At 45.9% G+C, this 26,230-nt stretch overlaps 1 protein-coding gene across 2 annotated transcripts in view; it reads right to left on the bottom strand.

Moving 5' to 3' along the window:
• PPM1H (protein phosphatase, Mg2+/Mn2+ dependent 1H) overlaps positions 1-26,230 on the bottom strand; it is a 121,903-nt gene that overhangs the window by 22,250 nt on the left and 73,423 nt on the right. For both annotated transcript variants that reach the window (XM_026039783.1, XM_026039782.1), the window contains exons 5-6: positions 17,517-17,601; positions 10,729-10,847 (exon numbers count right to left, since the gene is read on the bottom strand). In XM_026039783.1, the coding sequence (XP_025895568.1) occupies positions 10,729-10,847; positions 17,517-17,601 (204 nt within the window). The remainder of the gene's footprint in view (positions 1-10,728; positions 10,848-17,516; positions 17,602-26,230) is intronic.

Here is a 26,230-nt window from a genome sequence, read left to right as displayed (position 1 = left end):
AGGAGAGGAGAGGAGAGGAGAGGAGAGGAGAGGAGAGGAGGGGAGGGGAGGGGAGGGGAGGGGAGAGGAGGTACAGATCATTATACGTAGCGAGCAAAATAAAACTTCCCCAATGTTGAAACCCTAAGTCCGCATTTTGTTGGGAAGGAGGGGTCAGTCGTGGGTTTGGCCCTTGCTCCTTCCTTCATTTCCAGCAGAGAGGCGAGCGTCCCTGCCTCGCCCCCCAGCAGCCGCCCTCGCCCGCACGCATCGGCCTGGTTTTACCGCAGCCCGACCCACCCGTGGCCAGGGCCCCAGGGCCCCAGGGCCCCATGGTGCAGAGGCCTCGCGAACGCCCCGCTGGCCTCAGCAAGGCCCAACCCTTCTCGCCCAGGCAGCCGCGCTTGGGCTCCAAGGAAAACGGGGTCAGTCGAGGCCGTGTAGGGCACCAGAGTCAAATCACAACCACAAAGCCAAGACGACAACAATTCCTACTGGATTTGACGGCTGCTAAACATATTTATTACAAACAGCTATCACGACTAAGCTAGTGTGGCTAACTATTTGCAAAAGGCACTTTAAAGTTGTAGATGAGGCCATTCTTTACCCACGGATTAGATCAGCTGCAAGATAATTAAAACACTTGAGAGACCAAGGCTCGTGTTTTACACTGTCCTGTAAGTAGCCAGAAAGGAGGATTTACTTTCCTTCCCTCCTCACCTCTTCATGTAGAACACCCTCATACTGATTGTGCTCTAGGAGGAAGGGGGGAAAAAACACGGGCATCTTTGGCCAAATCTCCTTCATGAGAACGGTCCCCACAGCTGCAGCTCAGCATCTCCTACGGAGCCACCACAGGGGACACCTTCCACCTGACACACGGGGCAGAGGTGCTGCGAGAGGCCACGCTTCAAGACATGAAGCTAACTTGTTTCTTCAGGAAGCTGGCACGGCTTGGGCCTCCTCGAGCGATGTGACCAGGAGAGCAAGGCCCAGAGGGCTGCAGGGATGTGTTTTGTAGTTGCTGCATGAATTGCCTCTTGGGCTCGGAACTTGGGTGTCAAGCCTCATCTCAAACGTACTTCTTGTTGTTGGCACTGCTATTGCCTGAAAAGAAATACCCAGACACTGAAAAACAACGCTTACAACTCTAAATGTAGCAGTGCAAACGGCACAGATGCACTGAAGAGCAACTTGAGACCCCCTAGAAAAGCACCTAGGCCCTACATTGCTAGTAAAACGGAATTAATAATATATGAGTGTGTGGTTTCCTGCAGGAGGATGATGGAGGAGCTTTCAGCTAGCAGCTCTGCAACGGCACTGGCGAGGAGGAAGGAAGGAAGCTGTGAAGTCCTGTTTGATTTATGCTGTGCAAAACCTCCTGTTTATTTCACAGCCTCCTGGACTATTTCACTTGACTTTAAGTAATAAAGTTGCATTTATACATTCCTGTGCTGTTTACAGAGACAATGTAGTGCATATAAAGATATAATATAGCAATAGGTATATCAAACACAGACATATGGAAAACCTGAGGGGGGGTTTGTTGCTTTTTCTAAATGCCAACCAGTCTTATTCAGACATCTACGTAATTCAGCCTGTCTCTCTCTTGCAACAAACACAGACACAGGGCTGCAATTCTCCACCCTCATCTTCCTTACCTGCATCTCAGAAGAAGCCAGCGGCCACCAGGACGTGCCAAGAAAGGTCCTAAGGAGAAGGCTACACTGCTGCTTGCTGCTCCCAGAGAGCCTAAAACCTATCAGTGTTTCTGCCACATAAACCTTTATTCTTCCCAAATGGAAAAACTGAGGGGAGGGAGAGGAGAGTTTGAGAGAGATGGGAACAGAGAAGGCAAGCTCGTGCCCAGCAAGATCTAGCTGCATTTTTTTTTCATTTAAGTTCATTGCTTCTTTTCATTTAAAAAGATTTATGAACGGCTACTGCTGTCCAAAAATACTGAACTAGGGCTTGACACATGTACCACCCACAAAGTTACATTTGGACTCAGGACCAACATTTTGGAAAACTGGGCCAAATCGCACCAGGAGCCAAAAGAGATGTCAAAACGAAAGAACTAGTACTGAGATGATGTTACTCATATGGTAATTGGAATCTGTTCTAAATACACAGCAAAAAAAAAAAAAGTATATATATACATCTCACTGGAAGCTACTAAATGCACATGGTAATCTATGGAACAGATATCCTATGGCACTCACAGTTACTAGCAATGCTTAATGAAATGTCCTTTAAATAAAAGATTGTCAAAGTTATCTGCAATTTTCTGGGTGCTGAACTTGAAAAGTTGGTCAGCTCCCAAATACAAATTTCACAGTTAAAATCCTAAATAATCTCTCACATGTGTTAAGCATTCTCCTGCCATATAATTTGTTCTTAAAACTGTCCATACTAACATACATGCAAATTCATGCAGGAGCAGAAGTTGTTGTAGAAAACAATCACAAACCCAAACATTACATCGAGTTTGTTTTTACCACAAACAACACAAGTTTCCTGCTAATGAAAGGTATTGCATTGGCATCCCCAGGCACAACAGATGGTAGCAAAAACACAACCTATCCTGCCCTGCAAGACTCAGTGTGTGACCGACAGGGGAATCCAGGCTGGTGCCCGCTGCCTTTCCGGAGCACTTGGCTTCAGCAAGTTTGTCCATATTTCATATCTCTGCTAGTGACGCCTGGCAATGAACTGAGAATTACACCTATTTACAACAGAATTGTCAGAGGGCTTTAGCTTGAAGCACAGCCTGCTTGGAGCACAGACAGAAAGCATCAGAGCTTCCGAAATGTCCTGCTTCTACTGAACAGGAGGGTGAAGGCTCTGCCTTGAGACAGCTTGGTGGATATGGGATTTTTTATTTCTAGCACTGTTTTGTTACTAACTCTATAAATCTACCCAACAAGGCAGCCTCTAACCCTCCGTTCAACATTTCTTGGCTCTACCACTAGAAAATTGGATTTTAACCCTTGAACAACACAAAACTTGCTAGAAAAGAAGGAATTTCTCAAGAGAACAATGGATTGGAACTAATTCTTTGTTTAACAAGTCTCAAATCACCAACTCAAAAGGGACTGGTTATCTCTATTGTCTACTGAACACACACAAAGCAAAGTGAGCAAGCGTGTGGGCAGGCTTTCCAAGAGGAAAGGATATAGAGCACAGCTTGGGCATGGAGCCACTGAAAATTACACAATTTGCATCTTGAGCCAGCCACAATTTTTTGGATATCCTTATACAAATGTGCTTTTGCAGAGTCAGGATCCTTAAGCCGGGCAGTGCTGACATTATGCATCCTCTGGACAGGTCAGCTGCCATGTCGCAGTGCCTCAGTTTCTTGCCTGTGTCATCTATTTAATGCACAGTTTAAGGAGGCAAAGAGAGACAAATATAATAAAAGCACACCAGCCATACTAACATTTGTTAAAGAAAGCATGAAATTAAGAACATATCTATTGAAGAAGACAGAGGCATATGGACGTACACAAAAAAGAAAAGAAAGAAAGAAAAAAAAAGCTCTAATATGGTGTCTTTCACATAAAAGGAAAAATATGCCATCTTGAAATATCCCTTTTCCCCAGAAAAGGCAGAACCCCCTCCTTCTGAACATGAAAGTATAAAACAATTCATTTTAGGATTCCTACTTCTGTCCATATGGACAGCTCAGCCTATCTCTTATTTAGAAATGTATATATGTGTATAAAATTTATATATGATTTCTGTCTGGCTCAATTCAGAGCAGTCATTGAGCTCTGGACCTGCAGGCAGCCTGCACTATGCTGCACAGCTCTAACACCAAGGTTCTTAGCCAGAGATGGGCAAATCAGAAGAAAAAATGTCATTAGGTTTATTTACAAGTATCTTTGCTTGCTTGCTGGCTTTGGGCTCACAACAGAACAAGAACACAGCCAGCTCTTTCAGCTCGCCTCACCCACAATACGGGACTGAAATGGGGATCATCTGGGAGGATGGAGATGGGTGTTAAGGAATGAATGCTCCAGGGAAACGTCCCCCGTGGTGTCAGATGGGGCAGGGAGCAAGCGACAGCTCATCCTCCTGCCACAGGGCTGGAAACTCCTCCAAGGAGCAAGCAGCCTCCTCTCCGCCGGGAGCAGAGCCGTAAGTCAATCTCTCGTGACATTGCAAAGAGGATTTCTTAGGGAGCCAGCAGAAGTTATGGAGAATGTACATGACTTGGAAAAGACAGGGAAAGGGTCTGGACTAAGAAGCAGGAATTGTAGAAGAGACTTCCCCTGACCAGGTGGGAGATTTGCTTCAGCTTAAGATGCCTCATTAAGCCCATGCGAGTCTTTCCTTTGCAATCACCACTTTCCAGCTCAGCTCCTGGCCACCACCACTGGCCTGGAGCTCTGAGGTGTCCTTGCCTGTGCAGCACACGCGAGTGTGAACGAAGGCAGCGCTCAGTGGCACAGCCATGAGCGTCACTACTGGGGCCAACCTCTCGAGCTCACTTGACCATTTGGCAAGGGCATTTCTGGGGCACTTTTTTCCCTTTGTCACAGCAAAATGTTACTTTTTTTTTTTTTTTTTGATTTACCCTGCCCCTAAGGGTAACAGTAAGGCTCACCCTAAGGGTAAGGCTCAGCTCCTGTGGCATGTGCATGCCTGGGGAACACAGAGCCATCCATCACTGTCAGGATATGCGCTGTACGCAGCGGCTCTCCCGCTGTCCCTGCAGCCACGGCTGCAAATCCAGGAGAGCTGCATCACAGGCACGCTGCAAACAGCCGTTGGCCTCTGCGGAGCTGGGCCTCGGATGCGCAGCCGGCACCGAGGGCAGCGCTGCGGCCGCCCGCGCCGCGGCCTTGCCGCGTTACCTCACGGTACCTCATGCGGAGAGCTGGGCTGCCGCGCCCGCCCACGGCCTGCTCTGCTCCCTCCGCTAGGCCCTCGTGGTGCTGAGGTGGCCCCGAATCATTAAATTATGAAAATGGAAGTTGCTGGGAGGAAATTAATACCAGGCACGGCTGGGGAAAAGGCTGCTTTCTTGTGAAGTAATTATGAAATTACAATTTGATCTCTCCCCGGCGATTGCACAAAGGATGCGGCTGAGGTCTCAAACACAACAGGGCAGCCAGGTTCGCAACAGAAGAGGCACAGAAGGTTGCACCAGACAAAAAAAGCTCAATTAAAAATGGAGTGGTGGTGGGGGGGAGATGACTTTTTGTAAATTACATGAATTTCACTAAAAGGTGTAATCAAGCAGGTTATGGCACAGGGTCTGCAGACTTCCAATTACTTTTACAAGTTGGAATCAAGCTGCTAGGAAATACAGCTTATCTGAATAAGACTAATAATGCTAAGCTAATTAGACCCACCGGCATTAGCCGGCAGATAAATCCAGGCCGAAAAGAGGGACACTGTCACTTTAAATACTGCCTTGGGATCCACGGAAAAGCTAATGAGGAGTGTCAGCCGGGGCTGTTTTATTAGGTGGTTCTCCAGAGGATATAGCCTGGGGTTTCTGCAGCAGGGCTCCTGCGCTTGATTCAATAAATCAATTTATAGGAGGCGGGGGGTGTGGCGCTCCGGGGCTTCCCTCGACCTGCTCCCGCTATCTGAACGCGCAGCCAAAGGGCACCAGGCAGTGTGGGGAGGAGGGAGAGAGCGGCCGCACGCACAACGTTGTCCGAATCAGCTCAGGCTGATTGTGCCTAAGCACAACGCGCACGTTGGTTCCTGATGGACTATTCCAGATCGCCTATAAGTGATTAATAAAACCTGATTTTTTATCTGTTTTGGGAGCTGGAGTCACAAATGCAGACTGCAAGGTGGGCTGCACAAGAGAAGCAGAAGGCCTCCATCCCAGAACAAATAAAATGACCTGAGAAGTGAGGTTGCTTCTTTAAATGAGATGCTTCACGGCCAAAAGGCATTCCCAGCTGGAAGGAAAGGGCGAGCACAGGACAGGCTGGTGGCAGGCCAGGAAGCAGGCAGCGTTTACTCCAGAATAAAATGTGTTTTGCCCCGCGCGAGCCCCAGGGCAGCAGCCTTCCTGGTGCGGGATAAATTGCAGACACACCAGCGATTCCCTGGGGCAGGCTGACCGTTGGGTGGCTAACCGTGTGCTAGGACACAAGCTCAGCAGACACCGAGCTCTGCTGCTGGAGGATGCCGAGCGCTTGCCTGGAAGGGACCACTCTCCTGATAGCCGCATCCCGGGATTTTAACCCTTTGCAAGAAGCTAGGATGAGACCTGCTGCTTGAACCAACTTGGATGGGGTATAGTTTGGCTCTGTGTAACCTCTGGGGGCAAAGGAAGCCACAAACAAATCAGATCTAAAAGTAGACTTCTGGTCCAGGACTCTTTTGTCACTTCAGACCTTAAGCTCCTCTGCTTTAATGCAGAAAGGCTTTTGCTTTTGTTCTAAGGAGGAACATAGAATCATAGAATCATAGAATCATAGAATGCTTAAGGTTGGAAGGGACCTCAGAGGTCATCGAGTCCAACCCCCCTGCTCACGCAGGGTCACCTAGAGCACGTGGCACAGGGCTGCATCCAAGTGGGTTTTAAAGATCTCCAAAGAAGGAGACTCCACAACCTCTCTGGGCAACCTGTTCCAGTGCTTTGTCACCCTCACAGTGAAGAAATGCTTCCTTAAGTTCCTGTGGAACTTCCGATGCTTCAGTTTGAAGCCATTTCCTCTAGTCCTATCACTGTCCACCACTGAAAAGACATAAAACATAAAACATAATTTGGAAACATAATTTGGAAAACCACATAAAAAAAACCGTAATTTGGAAAACCACAAAAACGGACACTGAGAGGTAGTGCTCTCTGGATGCCTCCAGTTAAATGTGGTGCCGTGAGGACGCTCCGGCCCTGCGGGAGGCTGACAGGGGAACGTGGGCAGAAATAGCTCTGCGTGTGCCTGTGTATGCGGGCCGGGAGCACGATGCACCAGAAAACCACACAGCAGGTTTCCGCAAGGGCTCTGAGACGCAGTGAGAGCCAAGCACTCAGAAATGCATGCTCGATAAGGGGAAAAAACCACAGAAATTGCTCACACTGGATTCATTCATGGGTGAAGCAAACTTACCGTGTCTTGAGTGAAGGGAGAAGATGGAGAATATTGATTCTGTGTATTTGAAGACAAACACTAGGGTATATTAACATCAGGCCTGCTTCTTCTTCGCATGCTTCTACCTCACATTACCTACACCCTTCTTAACATTGGTAACATTTTGCTTACGGGGTCCCTTATGCTTCTGCTGCCTGGCCTTGCCAAAGACACCAGAATGACCTTGACCATAAAGGCGCATCCTCTGCAAGCCATGGATGCCAAACTCCCAGAACAGGGATCCAGCTGTGGGTGCCCATTAGCAACACAGCTGCCTGCCTTGCAACCAGCTCCCATCCAAGCGCCACAGGGCATTTCTGGCCTCGACCTCCCGCTGCAGAGAAGGGGCTGAGGGACGGGGATGCTCACAGGAGAAGGGAGATGTTGGTCCCGGAGCAATTACAGGCAGCTCGGGCTGGCGCTGCTGGATCAGCGGTTGTCTTTAATGCCGCAGGGAAACTTGGCAGCGCTGGTACCGCTGTGGGCAGCCGAGACAAAGCCAATGTGGAAACTTCATGGGGGAAAAAGGGAAAAATTAAGTATGTGGTGGAGGCCAAATGCAGTATGACAGACGCGGAGACAATAACCTTTTGTAAGGCACCCAGCCTGGGCAAGCCAAGCCATTGTTGAGAGGCTGCATCGCTCCGGAGCACAGGAGAAAGGAGAGGACAAAAAAGTCATGCAGCTTCCAATAGAAACCACGGAAAACGTCCCGAATTTTAAAATAAAACAATTCTTTTTCCAGAGGATGTATCAGAGCTGCATTTTACACCATCTTTCTGAAAGATCAGTAATTAAGAACAAGAGCAACTGCTTTCTGCTTCGATTGCCCGTGTACTCACACTTGCAAACGGCAACATCCAGGGAAGTCATCAATCAAAGAAGATTCTGACAACTGATCTTCTGCATTATAAGCAAGAAAGGTTTGACAGCGTTTTGGTGTATGTAGATGCTCTAGCTGGTCAAGGCTTTACCTGACTTTTTCTAGAAAAGGAATGTATATGCTAACTTATTCTCCATGACAGAAACTGTCCTTAGAAAGAGAGATGTATGTGGGCCACTGTGATGCATCAATTAATTCTAGAAATTAGAAAGGGAAGAAAATAGAAAGAAAAATCTTGAGACAGAAAACTATTACTGTGCAATACCAGCCAACTCCAACTACCACCTCTACAGGCTACTCAAGCCGAAAGCCAACATCTTGCCTGCATTTTTAACCATTAAAACTGATCCAGATTTCAGGATAAACAGAAGCAGATTGTTTATCCTCCACTTAGGAGATCACCACACACAATTCCATGGAAAACAAGTCTTCCTTCAGCAAATACCCTGCAAAAGAAACCTGGAACTTTATTTAGAAAGACTCTACTTTACCTAAATACAGAGCAGGGCAAGTCCCTCACTACTTTATTATCCTGAAGCAAACAACAACAAAGAAGGTATCTGATCATTAACTGTGAGAAATTAGCTAAAAAGATTCTACTATTCAGGGCATTTTCTGCTTCCAGCCAAAATTCATAAGAACAGCAGGGAGAGGCAGCATCACCACGGTCTCCACATGCTTTGGCTTGGCATAGGCAATCTCTTTCTGGGTCACCACTAAGGTGTATTTAGGCTTGAATACTCAAGTCACAGTTTGAGTATTTGTTCTTGGATAGTTGTTTGCAGCTAGGCATGTTTGTGCTAAACTGGGGGCAATCTGTGTACCGACCACATTCAAATCTGTAACTGGAACAATATGTGTCCAAAACTTCAGGAAATCTAGAAAAATCAACAGGAAAATCAACTCACTTCTCTCCCTTTCCATATGCTAGGAACAGTTCACACAGCAGTACTGAAAAACAATACACTGAATTAAATCTGCAGCCCATTTAGACTTACCCACTATTGCACTCTGAAAATGTTGCTCCTTTTCATTTATCTTTCTTCTAATGCCAAATATTAGCTATGCAATAACCATTTCCATAAAGGTGAAAGTGCTATGCACAGACTCACCAACAAGGCAACTGCTCTACAGAATTATCCCTTCTTTTAATTTTAAATAATTCCAGCCCTGTGTGCATCCTGACATCCTGCTGGTGCTTCTGCCTGGAACAGCACAGTGAGCAGAGCTTCTCACTGAGCTCTCTTTGACGTGGCTCTCAAGTTCACAGGGAACTGCTAACATGCACAAATAGATATTTTTACCGCTTCATGCTCTGTTCAGTACTTATCAACATGGACTTGATCATTCATGTAAATCATTTCCTTCTTTATAGTTCCTCACAGTCTACGAAGAAGAGCTGTATCACTTCCCATGCTGCTGCTTTAACCACTAACCTCATTCCGCTCATTCCCTGACTACTACCCAACTGGGAAAAAACAAAACAACTCCCCATGAAGCTGGAGAAATCCAGCTTGCTCTCTGATCACGAGGGAAAAAATGCTGCTCCTTCCCTTTTCTTAAGGATTTTGTGGTTTATGATATTTCTGTAGATGCCCCTGCAAATTAGCTTTATTTTCAGTAGCATCTCTCATCTCAAAAAAGACCTTCTGGAAGTCTGTGCTAAGTCATTCTTTACAGATGCCTTCAGAGAAGTCACGAATTCAGTGAGAAACCTCCCTTTGCACAGACTGGGCAGTCTGTCCCAGTATCTTCTAAATACTTTGCTACAGAAGTGCTCAGTTCAACTAATTTACTCTTTTTGTTCCTGTCTTTCGGATCATGCCTGAAGCTTTTTAAATCCAATGTCCGAATGGGATTACGTGTTTCTACTATCAACTGTTTGAGGTGATGGACAATGATGACTGCCCAGATTATCCTATTCTATACAAGTTCAAAGCTTCAGATTACATTGATAAGCTTAGGTAACTACTGAGCCATGAAAACATCATACGTATGGGCAGTGAAGTATGGGACAATCAAAAGCATGTGGGGCTATAGGTCCACCCAAGTCTGCAAACTTGCAAGAGCTCAAGCTTTTTCATCCCTTCAGCTTTCCTCCTGCATGAGCATTTGCTCTGAATGCTCAAGCACAACCCGCATGTAAGGGAAGGCCATTTACATATCTCGGATCTCCCCATTTACAGGTCACGTACAGAGCACATAGAGCTTCTCTAAGTGAGGGGAGTCCCTGGAGAAGGAACCTCCTGAACTGACACAAAACAATGAGGACATTTAGCCACCGACAAAAACTCATCACTCTTCCTGTCTTCATTTCATTAAGCCAACGCTTTTCATTCAAGCCTTTTCATTTTAGGCTGGCTATGACTTTTTTTCAGATAGGTCAGTGTCTAAAGCAATTCCTCACGATTATCCAAATCAGGGGCCATCTGCACTCCTGCATGGGAGGCAGCTCTTCCCTTTGCAAGCGTTTTCCAGCATGCAAAGGAGAAACAGCCCACTGATCCTGATTCTATAAAAAGCTACCTCAAAGACAGGGAAGTTGCTCAGTTTCCAGAAAGATCCCCTGGCACATGGGCCCTTTTAAGTGTTTTGCTCCACTTTGAGTGCCCGCATGCTGAAATGAGTTGAGGTCCTGACAATGAAAGGAGGGCTCCAACTCACTAAAAATGTCAGCTTCTAGCAGACATAAGATAGGCTGGCACCAGCCACAAGTGCCCCCGACGCAGGCACGGCCGGGGCAAGGCCGACGGCAGCTCTTACCAGCCGGTCATGTTGAAGTCGCGGTAGAGCATCCTCTTGCCAACCTCCTTGCGCTGCACCCTCCGTGGAAACTCCAGGTGTGTGAACTCATTTCCCAGCAAGTGGGGCTGCATGTAAGCCTGTGGGCAAAAACGAGCCACAGATAGCACACAAATATCATAAAACACGACACCATCCATTTTTAATGAGCTAATATCACCATCCCTTCCTGCTCCCTCCCCAGTTTTTTCCTTCCCTCTTTTTCTGTACGAGGAAGATGACAAGCTCCATTTTGGCCAGCAGGGTTTGCATACGCCAGTCCTGATGGACTGGCTGCAGCTGCAGCACGAGTGGTCCTCTCCCCCTCAACCTCTCTCAGTTGTTCCCCCCAGTTCTCAAAATTTGGCACTACTAACGTACACTTCATCCAACGACCCTGAAGGAACCTGTGGAGCTAGAGGGACATCTCCTTCCGTGATTTTCTTTCTTTCCTTGCTTTTTAAAAGCAACTTCTTTCACGGGGAATACAATTCAAGTAGCAGCAGGTTTTGGTTACAACTGCCACAAATGTTTTTTGCTGGTGTTAACGTGTGCCTGTGGTGGGTGCCGTCCGTCCTGGTGTGTCAGCCTCGCTGGCAGCGGCCTGCGGTGGTACCTGGCACCGAGCACCTCCAAGCCGATGGCTCTGCAGGAGGCAAGGCAGCTGCACTTGCTTGTCCATGCACAATCTTTTACATGGCATTTATACACAGATTATCTGACATGGTAAGTTAGGCTTTTCACATGTATTTTTTCTTACTGAAATAGCCCTCACTTATTTTCAGTATTTGCATAAACAAGCCCTTTCCCACTCCTTCTCCCAAGACACACTGCGAGCGAGTTCCCTGAGTCAAACTGCTTAGAGAGCATTAGCTGCAAAAAATAAAAGTTGTGGTTCTTAACCTTTCTGCAGATAACTCCTTCTTCTCTTATCCAGGCAGTTAAGGCAACAAAGTCTGTCTTATCTCCAGCAGCACCAGCCATCAGGCCAGGCCAAACGAGCTGCCTTTGGTTGCTGCACTTGTCATAAACGTGGCGCTCATCAAAGGCAGGAAGCGCTGGGAGCCCTCACGGAGCTCCCTGGCAGCTCCCACACGGCCCCTTCCCAATGGAGCACTGCCTGCACTGAGGGCTGTGCGTGATCTCACTGCACTGAACAGGAGCTGGCAGCGCTCGGCACGTCCCGGCTGGCCCTGCCCGGACAGCGCAGTCCCTTCCCAGAGTGGGGCTCTGTCCAGTCCTCCCTCCGCACATGGCTATGGGAATTGCAGCTTCTCCGGGAAGCGGCAGCCGCCGTGTCCCTCCAGGGCCACCTGCCTGCATCCCGCTCCTCCCTGCAGACTGAAGCTCCAGCCACTTCCCACAGAGCCCGTCCACACGAGGCTTTCTGCCCTTTCAGAACACTGGTTTCTTTTCAAAACTATATACAGCGCTGCGTTATTTTTAGTTGCAGTGCAATTAATACATTGCATCCCCAATGATTTGTTTGCTGCATTGCTACACACTGCCTGGAGAGAGATGGACTTTCTGTGGTGTCATTTACTCCTCGCATTTGGTGGCACTGTGAACAACAAAGTCACTGGGCTGCTTAGAAAGCGTAAGGCAGTTCGTTAAAACGCACAGCCTGTCTTGCTTAAATGGTTACAAACCACATCTAGCTAAAGACTAGTGCTGCCCATCTGCAAAACAGCAAGCCTTCTCTTAAGCAAAAGGCTCATACCTGACACCAAAATGGAGTTCCTGAACCAGCGGATTATCAGATTACTCACTGTGCTGGATCACGGGATCAGAAGAAATGAAGTTAGAGGCTTTTAGCATTTTTTCCCTTGAAAACAAGAATTTCCTTTATTGAAAAGGGAACGCGATTGGGAGAGACTGCATTTCATGAAGATTTACTCAGATGGAAAGTCTGAGGTCACAAGTGAAATAAGATTAATAAAGCTGGCAGAGTTACCAGCCGACTGCTAATGTTCAAATAAGATTTCTCTTCCGCAGCCAACCCTCAGTGCTTGATTTACAATCTAGGGATCTTAACGTGATTCTAATATTTTGGCGTCAGTGGAACAGAGGGAAAGGTGCAATTTGGAGGCTTCTGGTGGCTGTGAGCTGAATTCTTATGTGAATAATTTTTAAGTTATTCTTGATGTTTCACTGGTAACTCTACAGAGAGCAGAATGTTCTGCTATAAGCCTCAGCTCTTGCTTTTCAGCCTTGTTTGCTGAGCACTGTTCTCTATTTACTACAAGGCTCTTTCCCGAATACCCCAATCAAGCTCTGCTGTGCAAGAGAACCAGAAAATAAACAAGGCGCAACACTGTAAAGTCTACAAATCTTTAAAGCAGACGTGCAAGCAGACACAAAGAAATCCCTTCAACTGATCAGAAACTAGAACACCAAGTGAACTAACTACCAGCACTTCCACAGAAATGAGGCACCCTATTTTTTGTATTTTTCAGTTTGAAAGAACCTTCTTTGGTAAGAACTTTCTTTGATAAGAAATATTGTTCAGAGAAACTGGTATCACTTACCTCCTTATTAACAAAAACAGTGCTTGTGAAACACTTTATATATCCTTATGAGGCCTGGTCAGACAGCATTGTTATTCTGTGGTGTGAAACTGGAGCATCTTCCACAATTTTTTTTTCCAAAGCTCTTAGAGGTTTTTGCAATAAGTCTGGCATATTCTGTATCACATGTTTCTGGTTCTCAAACTTTTTATGCTGTATTTTAGGGCTAGATGTATTACATTCAACATTAGTTGTATAAAACATTCTGCTCCAGGAAATATTAGCCATGTCTCTTGCAAGGGCCATTCAGCTCCTGCTGTGTTCTTTATTTAATTAATATTGATCAGCAAAGTTAATATGAACTATGCAATATGGAAGCTAAATATAGACTTACACATTAGTGTCTTAGATAACAGTGTGGAAGGGAAACTTGTACATATCTTATTGTATCTTACAGGTGTTTTTCTCTCATCCCTTTGCAAGCCCTGTGATTTCCAGCCATTCCTGAAGACACTGCTCTGGGACATCATCTGGCAGTAGTTTTCCTGCATTACATGGTATTTTCAGGCTTGCTATTTTCACCTATATCAATTGTATTCTGCATCATCATCATTTTCCTATATTGTGCCATTTTCTGCAATTCATTTTCTGCCACATGGTACTAAAACCCAAAGTAACAGGTGCAGCACAATATATCCAGGAAATAAAAATGCTATAATTTTAACTGTCCATTATCATAAAGCAAAGTGGAGGTTACAAAGTCAAGTAGGTGGCAGCAGAAGGAAGTGAGAGCAGAACCCATCTCTGGACTGGTCTTTCCTCTGTTATGAAAGGACAGGACCCTTTGCATACAACCATGCATATCTATCCCCATAGTGCCACATCTAAATTAGATTACCAATACAGTTCTACACTGGGTGGTACATACAGCTACATATGCATCATATGGTCTACAAACTACTAGAGAATGAAGAAGCTGATTTCTAACTGCAGCGCTGAACTGAGAGTTGGGAGATGAAGGTTCATATCTGTTCTGGCTTGAATTTCCCAGACATCCTTCAGTAGAGAAATTAGTAAGTAAAAAAATTAGTAAGTAGTAAATTAATTCAGTAGATAATTAACTCTCACTTATTTTGTTATCCAGGTGAGGATTAAGAAAACACGATTTGCCAACTCTTGCTTGTCTAGGCTTGCGAGCCGTAGTCTGCTCGGTGCCAAATGCAACAAGTATCAGGGCTCGTTACTACTGATGCCTCCTCAATCTCGACGGGTATTAAGGAATTAAATTAAGGTATTAAACAGGTATTAAGTTCTGCCCTGACAGCAGTGGCAAACTGGCTTTGGCCTGAGGACGCTGCCTGGCTGCACGCACGGATGCAACACCCAACAGCGCCGTTTAGACCTCAAATGACATCTCTGAAGAGCGACTTTGGAAACTAATAGCAACACGTTCATCTGCAATAGCCTCATTCATCATTCCTCTTAAGCACATTTTCTGAGGAAATAGGTAACAAAACCTAGGCCATTTGCTGTTGCTGTTTAGGCTATCAGGATTGAAATTAATAGCCTCCTTCAAAGAGAAAAGGAAAACTGCCTCGAGCAATCTTAGCCCACAAAACTGCAGAACGCACCAGAGCAGCTCCCTCTCTATGCTGGACTTTGTCTCAAGACATACTGATATGGAAAGCTTGAATTTTCCTGCAGAAAGCACTATGTAAAGCTTTACATGGCAGAATAGAAAGAAGGAAAGAAGGAAGGAAAGAAGGAAGGATGTGAATGCCTGATGGTGGAAGTGAAGCATTTTGTGCACTGAGCCTCTTGGTGAGCTGAAGGACCAGGGTGTAACCCTTTCCCCTAGTGCTCTTTGACTGAAGGACTGCCTTGCAGTGCAACGTCCTCACAAGTTCCCTGATGCAGGAGACTGCCCTGACCCAGCAGGGTCCATCCGGCCTCCTTGAAATCACAATTGTGATGGTTGGAAAAGACCTTCAAGGTCACTGAATGCAACCATAAAACCATCAGGAGGACCAAGGAGCAGAGCTGCTGGTGATCTGTGCTGTCCTCTCCCTGCAGTGGGTGAAAGTGGAGGCTGAGGAATGAACACGCCCAGAGTTACTCCAAAGTCTGAACAACCAACTGCAGAGAAATTGTTGTTTTAAAGCCGCCACGCCAGGGGGCTATGCTCAGGCCTGTCCATGGATGCACAGCAATAAAACAGCATTAAAACAGAAGCTGGGGTTAGCAAACCTTTACACTTACCCCCCCTGTTATTCACACAGCACCAGCTGCAGCACATTTGTGTCTACGTCTGGCTGGAGGGTTGCCGTAGCCATAGGATCTGAACAACTGCTCATAGGACCTGAACAACTCACCAGCCTGCAGCCGTCCTAGCCCAGGGAAGTCAGAGTTCCCAGGTCATGGCACAAACACCGAAGATGCCAGTTAACCTAAAGCAGCCCCCTGCGCGGCCAGGCGGTCAGCAGGCACCGAAGGCCAAGCAGAGCTTCTTCCCCACGACTGTATGAACAGTGTCCACAGAGGCAGCTGACGTGCAGTAGCCAGGGTGCTGCCAAAGAGCAGTGCTTTTTGAAAAAAGAAAATTCTAATTTTATTCAGAAGGGACAGAGTAAATACAAACATAGAAATTTACAGATAAGAAGTGTGAAAATGATGTACTGAGGGTGCAATGACAGAAGAATCTAGGGACAGCTTAAGATGAGTACAGAAAATTATTTGGAATTTCACTTTATCTAAAAATCTTCTCACCAGGACAGATACAACCTTTGGAGTCTAATGTTTAAGCCAGCCTTATAGGAAATCTCTTTTTTTCTTTCCTTACTAGAGGGAAATTGTTACTTATGGAATGTTATGTTTGAAGCCATCTCTAATTCTGTTTCACGCTCTTGCCGTCCTGCACGTATTTTCTTTGAACATGATACCCATAGCTCTGGCACATTCACTGCATATAGAAATAGAATAAACAAACAAAGGTAAAGAAATTTCCAAAGGAAACAGCAGAAATGCTTTTCAGATCAGTTGGTGTTTTCAAATACATGCCAGCAAGGACATCAAAAGAGCAAAAACCCCTTGTAGGCAATGCTTTATCTCTTATTTCTTAGAGAAGTGCCAGACTCCCTAGATACTAAAGATACATTTTATCTTAAAGGAAAACAAATTATTTTAAATTTAACTGAAGTATAAATATTTATTATGCTCCTTTGCACTTGGTTTTCGGAATATGAACACTCCCAAAGTAGTATTTCCTCTGAAATTTTCAGATGCAAGGCAGGGAACTTCATTAGGAATCGAATGGGACAGCTAAAGAAAAATTTATATTAGTCCTCTACAAAACCTCCCTCCCTGCCTTCAACAACCTGCACTTTGCCTCGTTCCAAACCACAACACCTGGGCCAGGCTGAAGAGAAACAGCACCCTAAGAGCAGGCAACTCCAGCAGCCTTGATCTAGGGCCCCAGGACCAGACAGGGCTAATAATGATAATAACGAGCTAATAAGCCCACACTGGCTTAAGTTTGAATATCTAGAAGATAAAACCAGGAGACCATGGGAAGGAGAGCAGAAATGTCTCTGATGTATTAGGAAGATATTTTGATCAATAGCCCTTGACCAAAGCAATTTGACTGTTTTCACAGAAAATAACAAATCTGTCTTGCCTTCTGTTTTATTTCTTGGGCAGCTTATCAGTCAACATGACTTGGTGTGAAAAGCATCCTACATCTCCTCAGCTCTTCTCCCTGTCCCAACTTTACAGGTCCTGCCACGTTAAATGAAATTAGTCTCTCTCCATCCATCCTCGCCTGCAACCATTAACACTGACTGGAATCAGCTGCACTTTGGGCGCCTCCCCCTGAGCTGGCTCTGTCCACCTGCTGCTAGAGCACAGGAATAAACCCTGCAGTCGTGCCCATGTTCACAAAGTGCAGCCTGGGATGGTTTATAGCGTGGGGATGGATCGCAGTTCTGTGCCTTGTTAGTGTGTGTTGGAGCCCTTGTTACCCAATGCTAACGAGCTGCCAATGTGACCACTGGCCTCCCTGGAGGGGAGAGGACCATCTTCTTTGTCACTTCCACTGTTTCTTCCTCCATGTTTGGCTAAAGGACATCTGTGGCCAGTCACTGGTGTTTGGCAGGTACGTGGCCCTCCACTGAGCCCCAGGCACTTGGCAGCAGAGTGGGTGCCCCGTGGGGTTAGTGAACACCATGGGGAACCAGCAGCAGCTCGCGTGGTCCTCGGGTCTCTTACCAGATACTGAAGTCGCTGGCGTTCGGTCTCAGGAGTGAATTCTGAAGACATTGGAATGACTTCCCCGTTTCGGATTATTATAGCCCTGCAATTGTAACAAAGGCTCATCAGTCATGGAGGAAAAAGGAGAAAAAAAAAAAGACAAGGGAAAGCAACAGAAAACCATAGGGCACAGTCAGACATGCTTATTCTCTGCCGAGCTAGAGTAAAATCAAGTCATTTCTTTTCTACTGAAGTTATCAGTGGAACAGAATAACAATTCCTGTCCTGCACTCTTTAAGCTGGATGACAACACGGTATATTTGTATATGCCAAGTTCTTTTCAGAGCTCACAAAAACAGGGAAGCAACAAAGACAAGAGTTATTTCAGTTGCTGTCTAGAGGGTATCCTTAGTGAAATCCAGACACCCACAGGAGATGCTGCAGAATCACTGACTGGAGAACAACTCTTTGCAGGTTTTAATGCCAGTTGTGGCTGACACTGTCTGACTATGGCTTCAATGACTCACGCAAGGCCCCTTCCAGTTGCTGACTGGTCATATGCCATGTCAGAACATCTCTAGTCTAACAGCAAGCAGAAATGGCAAAGCAGATCCCGTTTAACACCAATCTAACTAGCTACCTAGCTAACTAGCTACCAAAACCTGCCAAAAGAAGACAAGTAATGAAATGACTATAGATCAGCTAGATTTCACACACATTTCTGCAAATGGCATAAAGAAAACTTTCAAACATCTGTCTGTTGCATCTTAAAAATCCACTACGCTGCATACAAAATGTGGTCTAATTCTCCCCTGTCACAATCCCACTGGCTGAAACACAGTTTCAAGGCAGAGGGATTTACCCTGTGTTGCTGCTGTATCTATTGCTCAGGTATTCACCCACAGAGTTGTATTCTCTGACTTGCCTGCTATTTATGCAGTCCTGTAAGTGTAGCACCACTTGGGGCTTTAGGAGAGCTGTGGGAAGCATATGCACCCTCCAAGGTTTAAGGCCTGGTTCGGAGCTGTTCCCCAGCTGTACAGATTATTTCACCACTTGGATACTAGCAGGGTACCAGCTCTTAGTCCAATTAACCCAGAATTTCATCCAGACAAAACAAGTAGCTGACAATTGGATTCAGATTTCTACAAATTTAAATTCTTCTCCTCTCTGTGGTCTTCATGTCCTGTTGCTGTGCTATGTCCATTCTAGATTTCTCCTGATAATTTGATCAATTTGGTGGCATTACTTCTATACCAGATATTCTTACAGCGCTGAAATGCTGTAACACGAGATATTGTAGCTGCATGAACACAAAAAACCCTCATACAAACCAGTTTTGCAGAATCAGTGGCACTAGGCATCTTCAAATGTTTAACTTTTAGCGTTCTGGATGCAATACCGGAGAAAAAACTCTCCAAACTATCACAAATACTGCCAGCAGGCACATGGAAGGAGCACTATTGGAGAGGAAGCATCTGTCCACATTTATAAGATTTACATGGCAAAAAAGGGACAGGTACAAGATGGAGCTGCCCTGGGCAAGGCTGGTAAGGTCTGGTGATGGGAGGAAACAGCTCCTCTGTGACAGATAGTGAAGTTTGAGTTAAATTTGCCCCTTCTGGGCTTGCAACACTTGTTTGCAAATGATCCAGTGTAGTGATTAGAGGAGCCTCTCCCTGGCTCTCCCCTGCTCCAAAAAGGAGCCCATTGCCCATGGGTGAAACATGGGTAGATAGGGTGGTTATAACACTTTAATTTCCCAAGACAAATTTGTGCAGATTTTTTTGATGGAAATTTTCACTCTTCAGTAGATTTGAATATAGCATTGATTCACAGATATGCCAGTCCGATAAAAAATAATAAAGAGTTGCTGAAAACTGGTCTTCAGCATTAGCAACACAGTTGGATGCTTGATCAGCAGTGCAGATGCTCCGAGTCATTTGAAGACAAATTAAGAACCCAATCACCTATTTCCTGCAGTGACATTTTTTTTTTCCAGTTTTGAGCTACAGGCATTTATTCAAAGACAGGGGCCAGGTTTCATAAGCTTTTCATGTGGGATCTGACTCAGTGGCGTAAGCCTTGGTTTAAAGGAAGCCTCTGTGGGTTGAGCACAGGCACAAGTTACACAGAAGTCTCAAAGGTGCTGCTCACAGTGACCAAATTGCCACAGGTTGGTTGAAGATCAAGGGAGCTGATCACACGGTGACCAAATTGTCACAGGTTGGTTTAAGATGGGTGCAAGGAGCCAAGTGACCCACCTGGAGGAGCTAGTACAAGAGCATCTGCTGGTGGAACTGCTACTGTCAGGCTGATATTTTAGTTCTTCTTTGCCTCCCCACTCATCACCCTTTTGTGGGAACTCTGCACGTTAAGGAGCACTCGCACAAGTTTGGGATCCAGCTTTGGCTCTGAACACACTAACATGTTCCTCTGCATACTGATTACCATCATTCTCACTCCCATGGTTAGAATTGGGCCCTGAGGGACTAACATCTTTTAAAAAGCAATTCAGAGGCGAGGGGGTCAACTTTTCATGACTTATTTTTACAAGAAATTGCAGCCACTTGGGATGAAGAGCACAACCAGCACAGAAAACATTTTGCAGGGAGAGGCAGATTTAAAGCAATTATATTAATACCTGACAAAAAGAGAGCCTCAGTTTTATGTTTTTATTAATTATTGCTTCCAGGGGCTGGACTATGTTCATCTTGCAAGTTACAACTGCTCGTAAGAGTCCAGTGATTTGCTCTGAGGATGCGGCAGGCCTAAGCTGGCAGGCAGGGAGCCGAAGCTGCTCCGGCCGCTGCTCTGTGCTCAGCTACGGGAGGTCACCAGCCCCTCAGCAGCCTCTCAGCGGTATCAGCTAAATAAACACCAGCCCTTTAGGCCGCCGGCGAGGGCAGGAGCGGCGCTGCTCCCGCACGAGGATGCCCTGAATGTGAACGGGGGTTGATTGAACGTGTTGATGGGGCTCAACAGCAGCCGGGCAGCCCTGGAGGACGAGGCTGCTTCAGACCCCAACCACTCGTTCATTTACACCCGCACCGAAGAAGCATCAGCAAGATACAAACAAAGGGTTTTATTTCTCACCCTCTCTTTTACCCCGGAGTGAACAAACCAGCTGCACACTCTTCTCCACCCTCGAGGCCTTTACGTCACTTTGATCCCCTTTTGGACCATATCCTGTAGGAACCTGACCCCATCTTCTCCTTCCCTGTGAACCTGATCCCTTCGCTCCCTTCAAAAGCTCCCCGGCCCAGCAGAGCCCCGAGCCCCAGTGCCCACCCTTTCAAGGCAGAGAGGTGGTCAACCCACTGAAAGAGCTGGTTAATATTCACAAAAAAAAAGAAGGATTATATTAAAAAAGAAAATAAAAAGCCGAAGCACAAATGAAATAGCTGAAAATGGAACAAAATAAATTACTTTTGCATCTCTTATCCTTCCACTTCACTCTGTTTTGAGGGGTTTTGACCCGGAAAGCTCCAGCCCTGAACATGGAAAAGCAGGTGAGAGATGTGCCAGTATTTTAGCCTGCAAGATGGTACTGATGGCCAAAGCAAACTCTCACTCATAGGCAAGTGCATAGGCAGAACTGCACAGTCAAGTGAGACTGCTGAATGTATTTGAGCATCACTTGGCAATGCTTAAAGGTTCACTCCCTTAAGTACACACTTATTTTGTTTATTCAGATTTGACACTTGAAAGCAAAATTTGCTGTCTGAGGATATATTCCCTTTTAAAGCATGTGGTGAATAAGACAACAAAAAGATTAACATAAAAATCTGTTATCGTGCTGTAGTGGTGGTCCCACAGTCAGTACATCACAACAACACTGCTACAGAGAAAACATCAATCTATCAGTGCTTTTTTATTTTTAATAGGGCTGAAGCATCCCCTCTTCCTCAAAGCATGGAGGATTTTATTTTTTTAATGTACACAATCAGCTGAGAATTGCCCTGTTTCTTTTCTGTGTTTCTTACGAGCAACAAAACAGGGAAACTCATACCTTTAAGAGGAAGCTACTGTTGGTTACTCTCCTTTAATCACACAGGGAAAGAAACACTGTAGTGAGCAAGGTCACGAGTGTAATTTCACTGCTGTCACGAGTCTATGGGGATGCTGCTGATCCAAACAAAGAGGCATCTCCTACTGTTAGGAGCATCCAGGGGACACCCTGATTCCATTACACACTTTGCTCCAGCCAAAAATGATTTGAAACGCAACATTAAACTGCACATTTCTGCAGCGGGGGATAAAAATCTGGTAGAGGTGACAAAGAGAGACCATTTGGAAAACCCTTTTTGACAGCGTGTATCAATTCCAAGCCACGGGGAGGATGTACCCGTTTTGTCAGAAGGTGTTAAGCACTGGGGACTCTGTGCAGACGAAGCACAAGTGTCTGGCCTGTCTGAAGAGGTATTAGAAATGTGTCAATGGAAAAGAAAGAGGGATTAAACTGTCAGGAAGAATAAGGCAGGGTTTTGTAACATTCAAAGGGGAGCCAAGCAGTAGCTTTTATTACGTGTGGCACAAAAATAATTGAGAAAATAATATTAATCCTACAGCTATGGAATTAGCTCTAAGATAGTAAGATAGGTGCTGTTTACTATGGTAACTATATAAACATATAGGAAAGCAAGCACCATGCTACCATGTGGTGGACTTCAGACAAGCTTTTTTTTTAAATGATAAGAAACGAAAAATGATAATAATAAAGAGATTTAAAATAATGTTCACTGAAGCTCCTTCTCTGGAGATCTTCAAAACCCACTTGGACACAACCCTGTGCCATGTGCTCTGGGTGACCCTGCTGCAGCAGGGAGGTTGGACTAGATGATCTCTAAAGGTCCCTTCCAACCCTAATAACTCTATGATTCATTCTCTCTCTCCTTTCAGCACTGGAATTTGCAGCCATTAGCAATTACCAAGGAGTTTCAATGCATTCAGCCCTGGCCCCTTGATTTCACTCGCTGCTACCTGGATTCCCCTCCGCAATCCCACATGGACTCTCACCATGTTTGTTTAGAGGCTAAGTGAACAAACGCCTCATTTTATCAGCAATAATCATGCAATGTAGCTCAAAGCCTTTATGGGATCTCCTTGACCAAAACAGATTGGGAAGGGTGAAATAAACCATTACACCAAGTTATAACTGGCATTTAAAACACATCCCACTGATGCCACGTCCAGCATCACTGGGGGAGTTGGACCACTGGAGGAGAAAGCTGTAACCCTCAGCAGCACGGATGGCAAAATCCCCCTCGCTGCTCCCCATCAACAATATCCCAGTAATGTTTCATAGATGCCCTGCTCTTCCTCAGCAAGGAAGAGACAAGCAGAACATGTGGAGGCCACAGAGATGATTAATATCTCCTCTGCCATCATTTTCCATCTACTGCCCTTTGACAGTCCTGTCGCCCCAGTTTCGCTGCATTTATCAGTGTGAACATCAGGCCATCCACAAAAGCTCTGCAACAAACTAGAAAGACATTTTTCTTTCAACTGAAAAAATGGTCAGCATTAACAGGGAACGTGCTTTCCCTGCCTGTGGGACACAACTGGCATAGGAAGAGCCACATCATCACAGATGTAAGAGTCTCTTACATCATCACAGTGGATTTTTTTTTTTAAGGGATGGTGTCAGCTCTCTGTATGTGATATTTCACTATTTCAGTAAGGAAAGTAACTTTTGCTACTGAAATACTTGTCAGCAGTGACTTTACATATTTGCATTTACATTTGTCGTATTTTCTACTCTGGTTCCAGTTGTACTGAACTAAAAGCCACCTGACTAAAACATTCTGGAATAAACTGTGCGCTGTAGGACATAAACCAATTCTGCTGGCCTACACCTGAACAGAGCAACCCTCAGGGGACTAGAAGGCTACTGCAAATCTGTTTACAGGCAGGTGACCCTGCTGGCACATGAGAAGTGCCTGCCAGCGACTCCAGCACACTCATATGGGAGACTCACTGCGCGCACGGGCTCTGTTTTGCCCGTCACGGTATCAGCACTCGTAGTCTGGAGGCTGCTTCACCCAAGGTCACAACGAGGAGGCACCGCTGGGCTTCACACCAGGGCCCAACAACGACCCCTCGCCTACTCAGGCCATGGCGGGGACAGGAGCCAAGCAGCACAGCCGTCTCCGAGCCACTGGACTCATTTCTGGGAATCAAAGTGGTTTTTTTTTTAATTTTTTCCTCCCTTCTTTGCTGTCCAGGATATCACACTGATATCCAGGATGAGTTACTATGGTAACTAAACCTGGGTTTAGCGGATGAAGGAATCGCTGCGCAAGTCGCTGTTTATTCTGACAGCAGGCGGCTGCCCACAGCACTGTGGCATTTCCCCACACCCAGCTTCGGTGACTGACCACTAAGGAAGAGCCACAAAGGGCCGTGGCACCTGAAGCGCCGTCAGCTCTCGTGCATTCGCTACCATAGAGGCAGGGCACAAGCGGGAGGGAGAGCTAAGAGCTCCCGAAAGCCTCCTGCCATGGCCATCCTGCCACGGCCACGGCGGGCACGTTCACCCAGACCCCGCTCGGTTCAGGGCGGAGGCGGGAGGCCCCCAACAGCAGTGGGGCTCAGGCCGCGCGGCCTCCATGTTGACAGGCCAGGGCTGAGAGGGGCCCTCCAGGCAGCAACGGGGCTGCAAATGTCCCCCAAGGGAGTCCAGCGAGCTGCCCTGGCCTCTCCACGGGCTCCTTGTGCATCAGTACAGGCAAAAGAGTCATTAAAATGGGATCCCATCACCCCTGCACATCCCATCTCACCGACTACAGGCTCTGCAGACTACAGAGGCAGCACACACTTGAAGACATTGTGATGGTGGGATTTTCTTTTCCTCAACTGGTTCTCAGACACAACAATAAACTGTGCAACAAGGCAATGCTTTTATTGGTAGCAACCAACGCCCTTTGCTCGACTTGGCGAGTTGCTGTTCTGCTCTTCCTCCCCCAACATCTGGGCACCTATGAGGATGAGAGGTAAAGAAGCTACTGCTCTTGGGAGCTTTCACGGACGAACCACAGCTTTCAAATTCACTGAGATGACTTGCATAGCAAAAACTCCTCTCCTTCCACACAGCCTGAAACACAGGGAGCTCATGGGCAGGAGACGGCTGTGTGGCTAGAGCTGAAGACTGAGCTGAGCACACCCCGCACCAGCGCTGTTTATAATGGCTTCAACACCTGCTAGGCTGCCACAGACATTGCTGAGGCCTGAGCTCTCTCCCAGAAAAAACACGAGCTTGGAGAAGAGGCAGGACATTTGTTTTGTCTTCAGAAGCCTGCGACTGCTGACTGCCAAATTCATCATTTCTGCCAAGTCACTGTTGGATACAACGTGCCAGTGCTCTGGAACTCATTGCCCGCTGGATCGGTAGCAAACACTTTACTTTCTTACCACTGCACATTGAACTCAATGGCTTATTTCTGATCCAACAGCTTCCCCCCTTTGCTAAAGCGTTCCCTGAAGTGCCTCCAAAAACTTTAACCAGCACAAAATCCTGCAAAACCTGACTTCACTGCTATTCCTATGAACTTTATGTTCTTATTCTTCTTGGAAGGAGGACAAATAGCAAGGCAAACAGAAGTGCTTTCTGCACGCTTGCAAACTGGGCTGCCGAGGAAGAGAAGAGGAACAAAGAGATGGGATTTGTCCGTATCTTCTGAATGTGGCTAAGATGCCACATTCTTTTCCAGCATTTCTTGCTGGGAAGAACCAGACTTCACCTACCAAATCTTAGCTAGTGAATGAGAATTGACGTGGAAGAGACTGGCTTTGTTTTGCATGGAGTCGCTCCTCATCCCACGTGCTCCTGAGCAGTCCAGGCTTTGGTTATTTGATGCCGTGAAACAACCGAGTTCTTTTGTTGTTGTTTCGTTCTTGAGGGAACAAAGAGCTAATATCCTCTTGCAAGGGACATGCACAGAGTTTGGCCAAAATATGTTTCAAAAGGTTGAACCATTTGAGGATTTGGAGTAATGAGAATTTTCAGAGCTGGGAGATGAGCCACCACAAATTGTGGTTCCAGGGTGAAAAGGCTATGTGCAGAGATCAGAAATTTGCTGTTTGTTGCATCTTAGCAGGAGACATAAAAAGACTGCTCTTACTGCTGCCTGCTGAAGAAGCTTGGTAACCAAGTTAGCCTTTTCTCCAGGGGCCTCTAAGCACCAAGCACAAAACAGAATTACTGCTGCTGATGCAGATGTAAGGAAGCAGGAGGCTTCAGCAGACTACTCATATTATACACAGTTCAGATTAGAAAACAAGCAGTTAAGAAAAAAGAAAATTAATATTTCTTAGAAAAATACTATAAGCCAAAGAGTAAAACAATAGAACATTTTGTTAAGTCTTCACCTTATACAGTGTAAGATCATCTGGCAAGACTCATCTTTCTCAATCGCTTTGAGAAGAGGTCGGATACCATGAACTACACAAATAGATCAGAATCTTCAATCCCGCCTTTCCAGAAAGGCCATCTGAACTACAGCACTAGCCTTCAGTCAGCAGACACATCGCTATTTCCCCATCTCTCTCATTTGGCAAAACCTCATTAATCCTCCAAGTTTCACTCTCTACAATTACAAATATTAATAGGGTGAGCGGCTGAAAAATACCGTGATATAGACAAAGAGAGAGTAGAGATTTAGTAAGATTCAACACAAGAAGCAAAGGGAAAAGCAGTAAAACAGTAAACATGGTAGAATTCAATTTTCAAT

Source organism: Nothoprocta perdicaria, unplaced genomic scaffold (assembly GCF_003342845.1).
Source record: "Nothoprocta perdicaria isolate Ctin4 unplaced genomic scaffold, notPer1 scaffold_240, whole genome shotgun sequence".
Lineage (NCBI taxonomy): Eukaryota > Metazoa > Chordata > Aves > Tinamiformes > Tinamidae > Nothoprocta > Nothoprocta perdicaria.
This window is presented reverse-complemented; position numbering and strand designations above follow the sequence as displayed.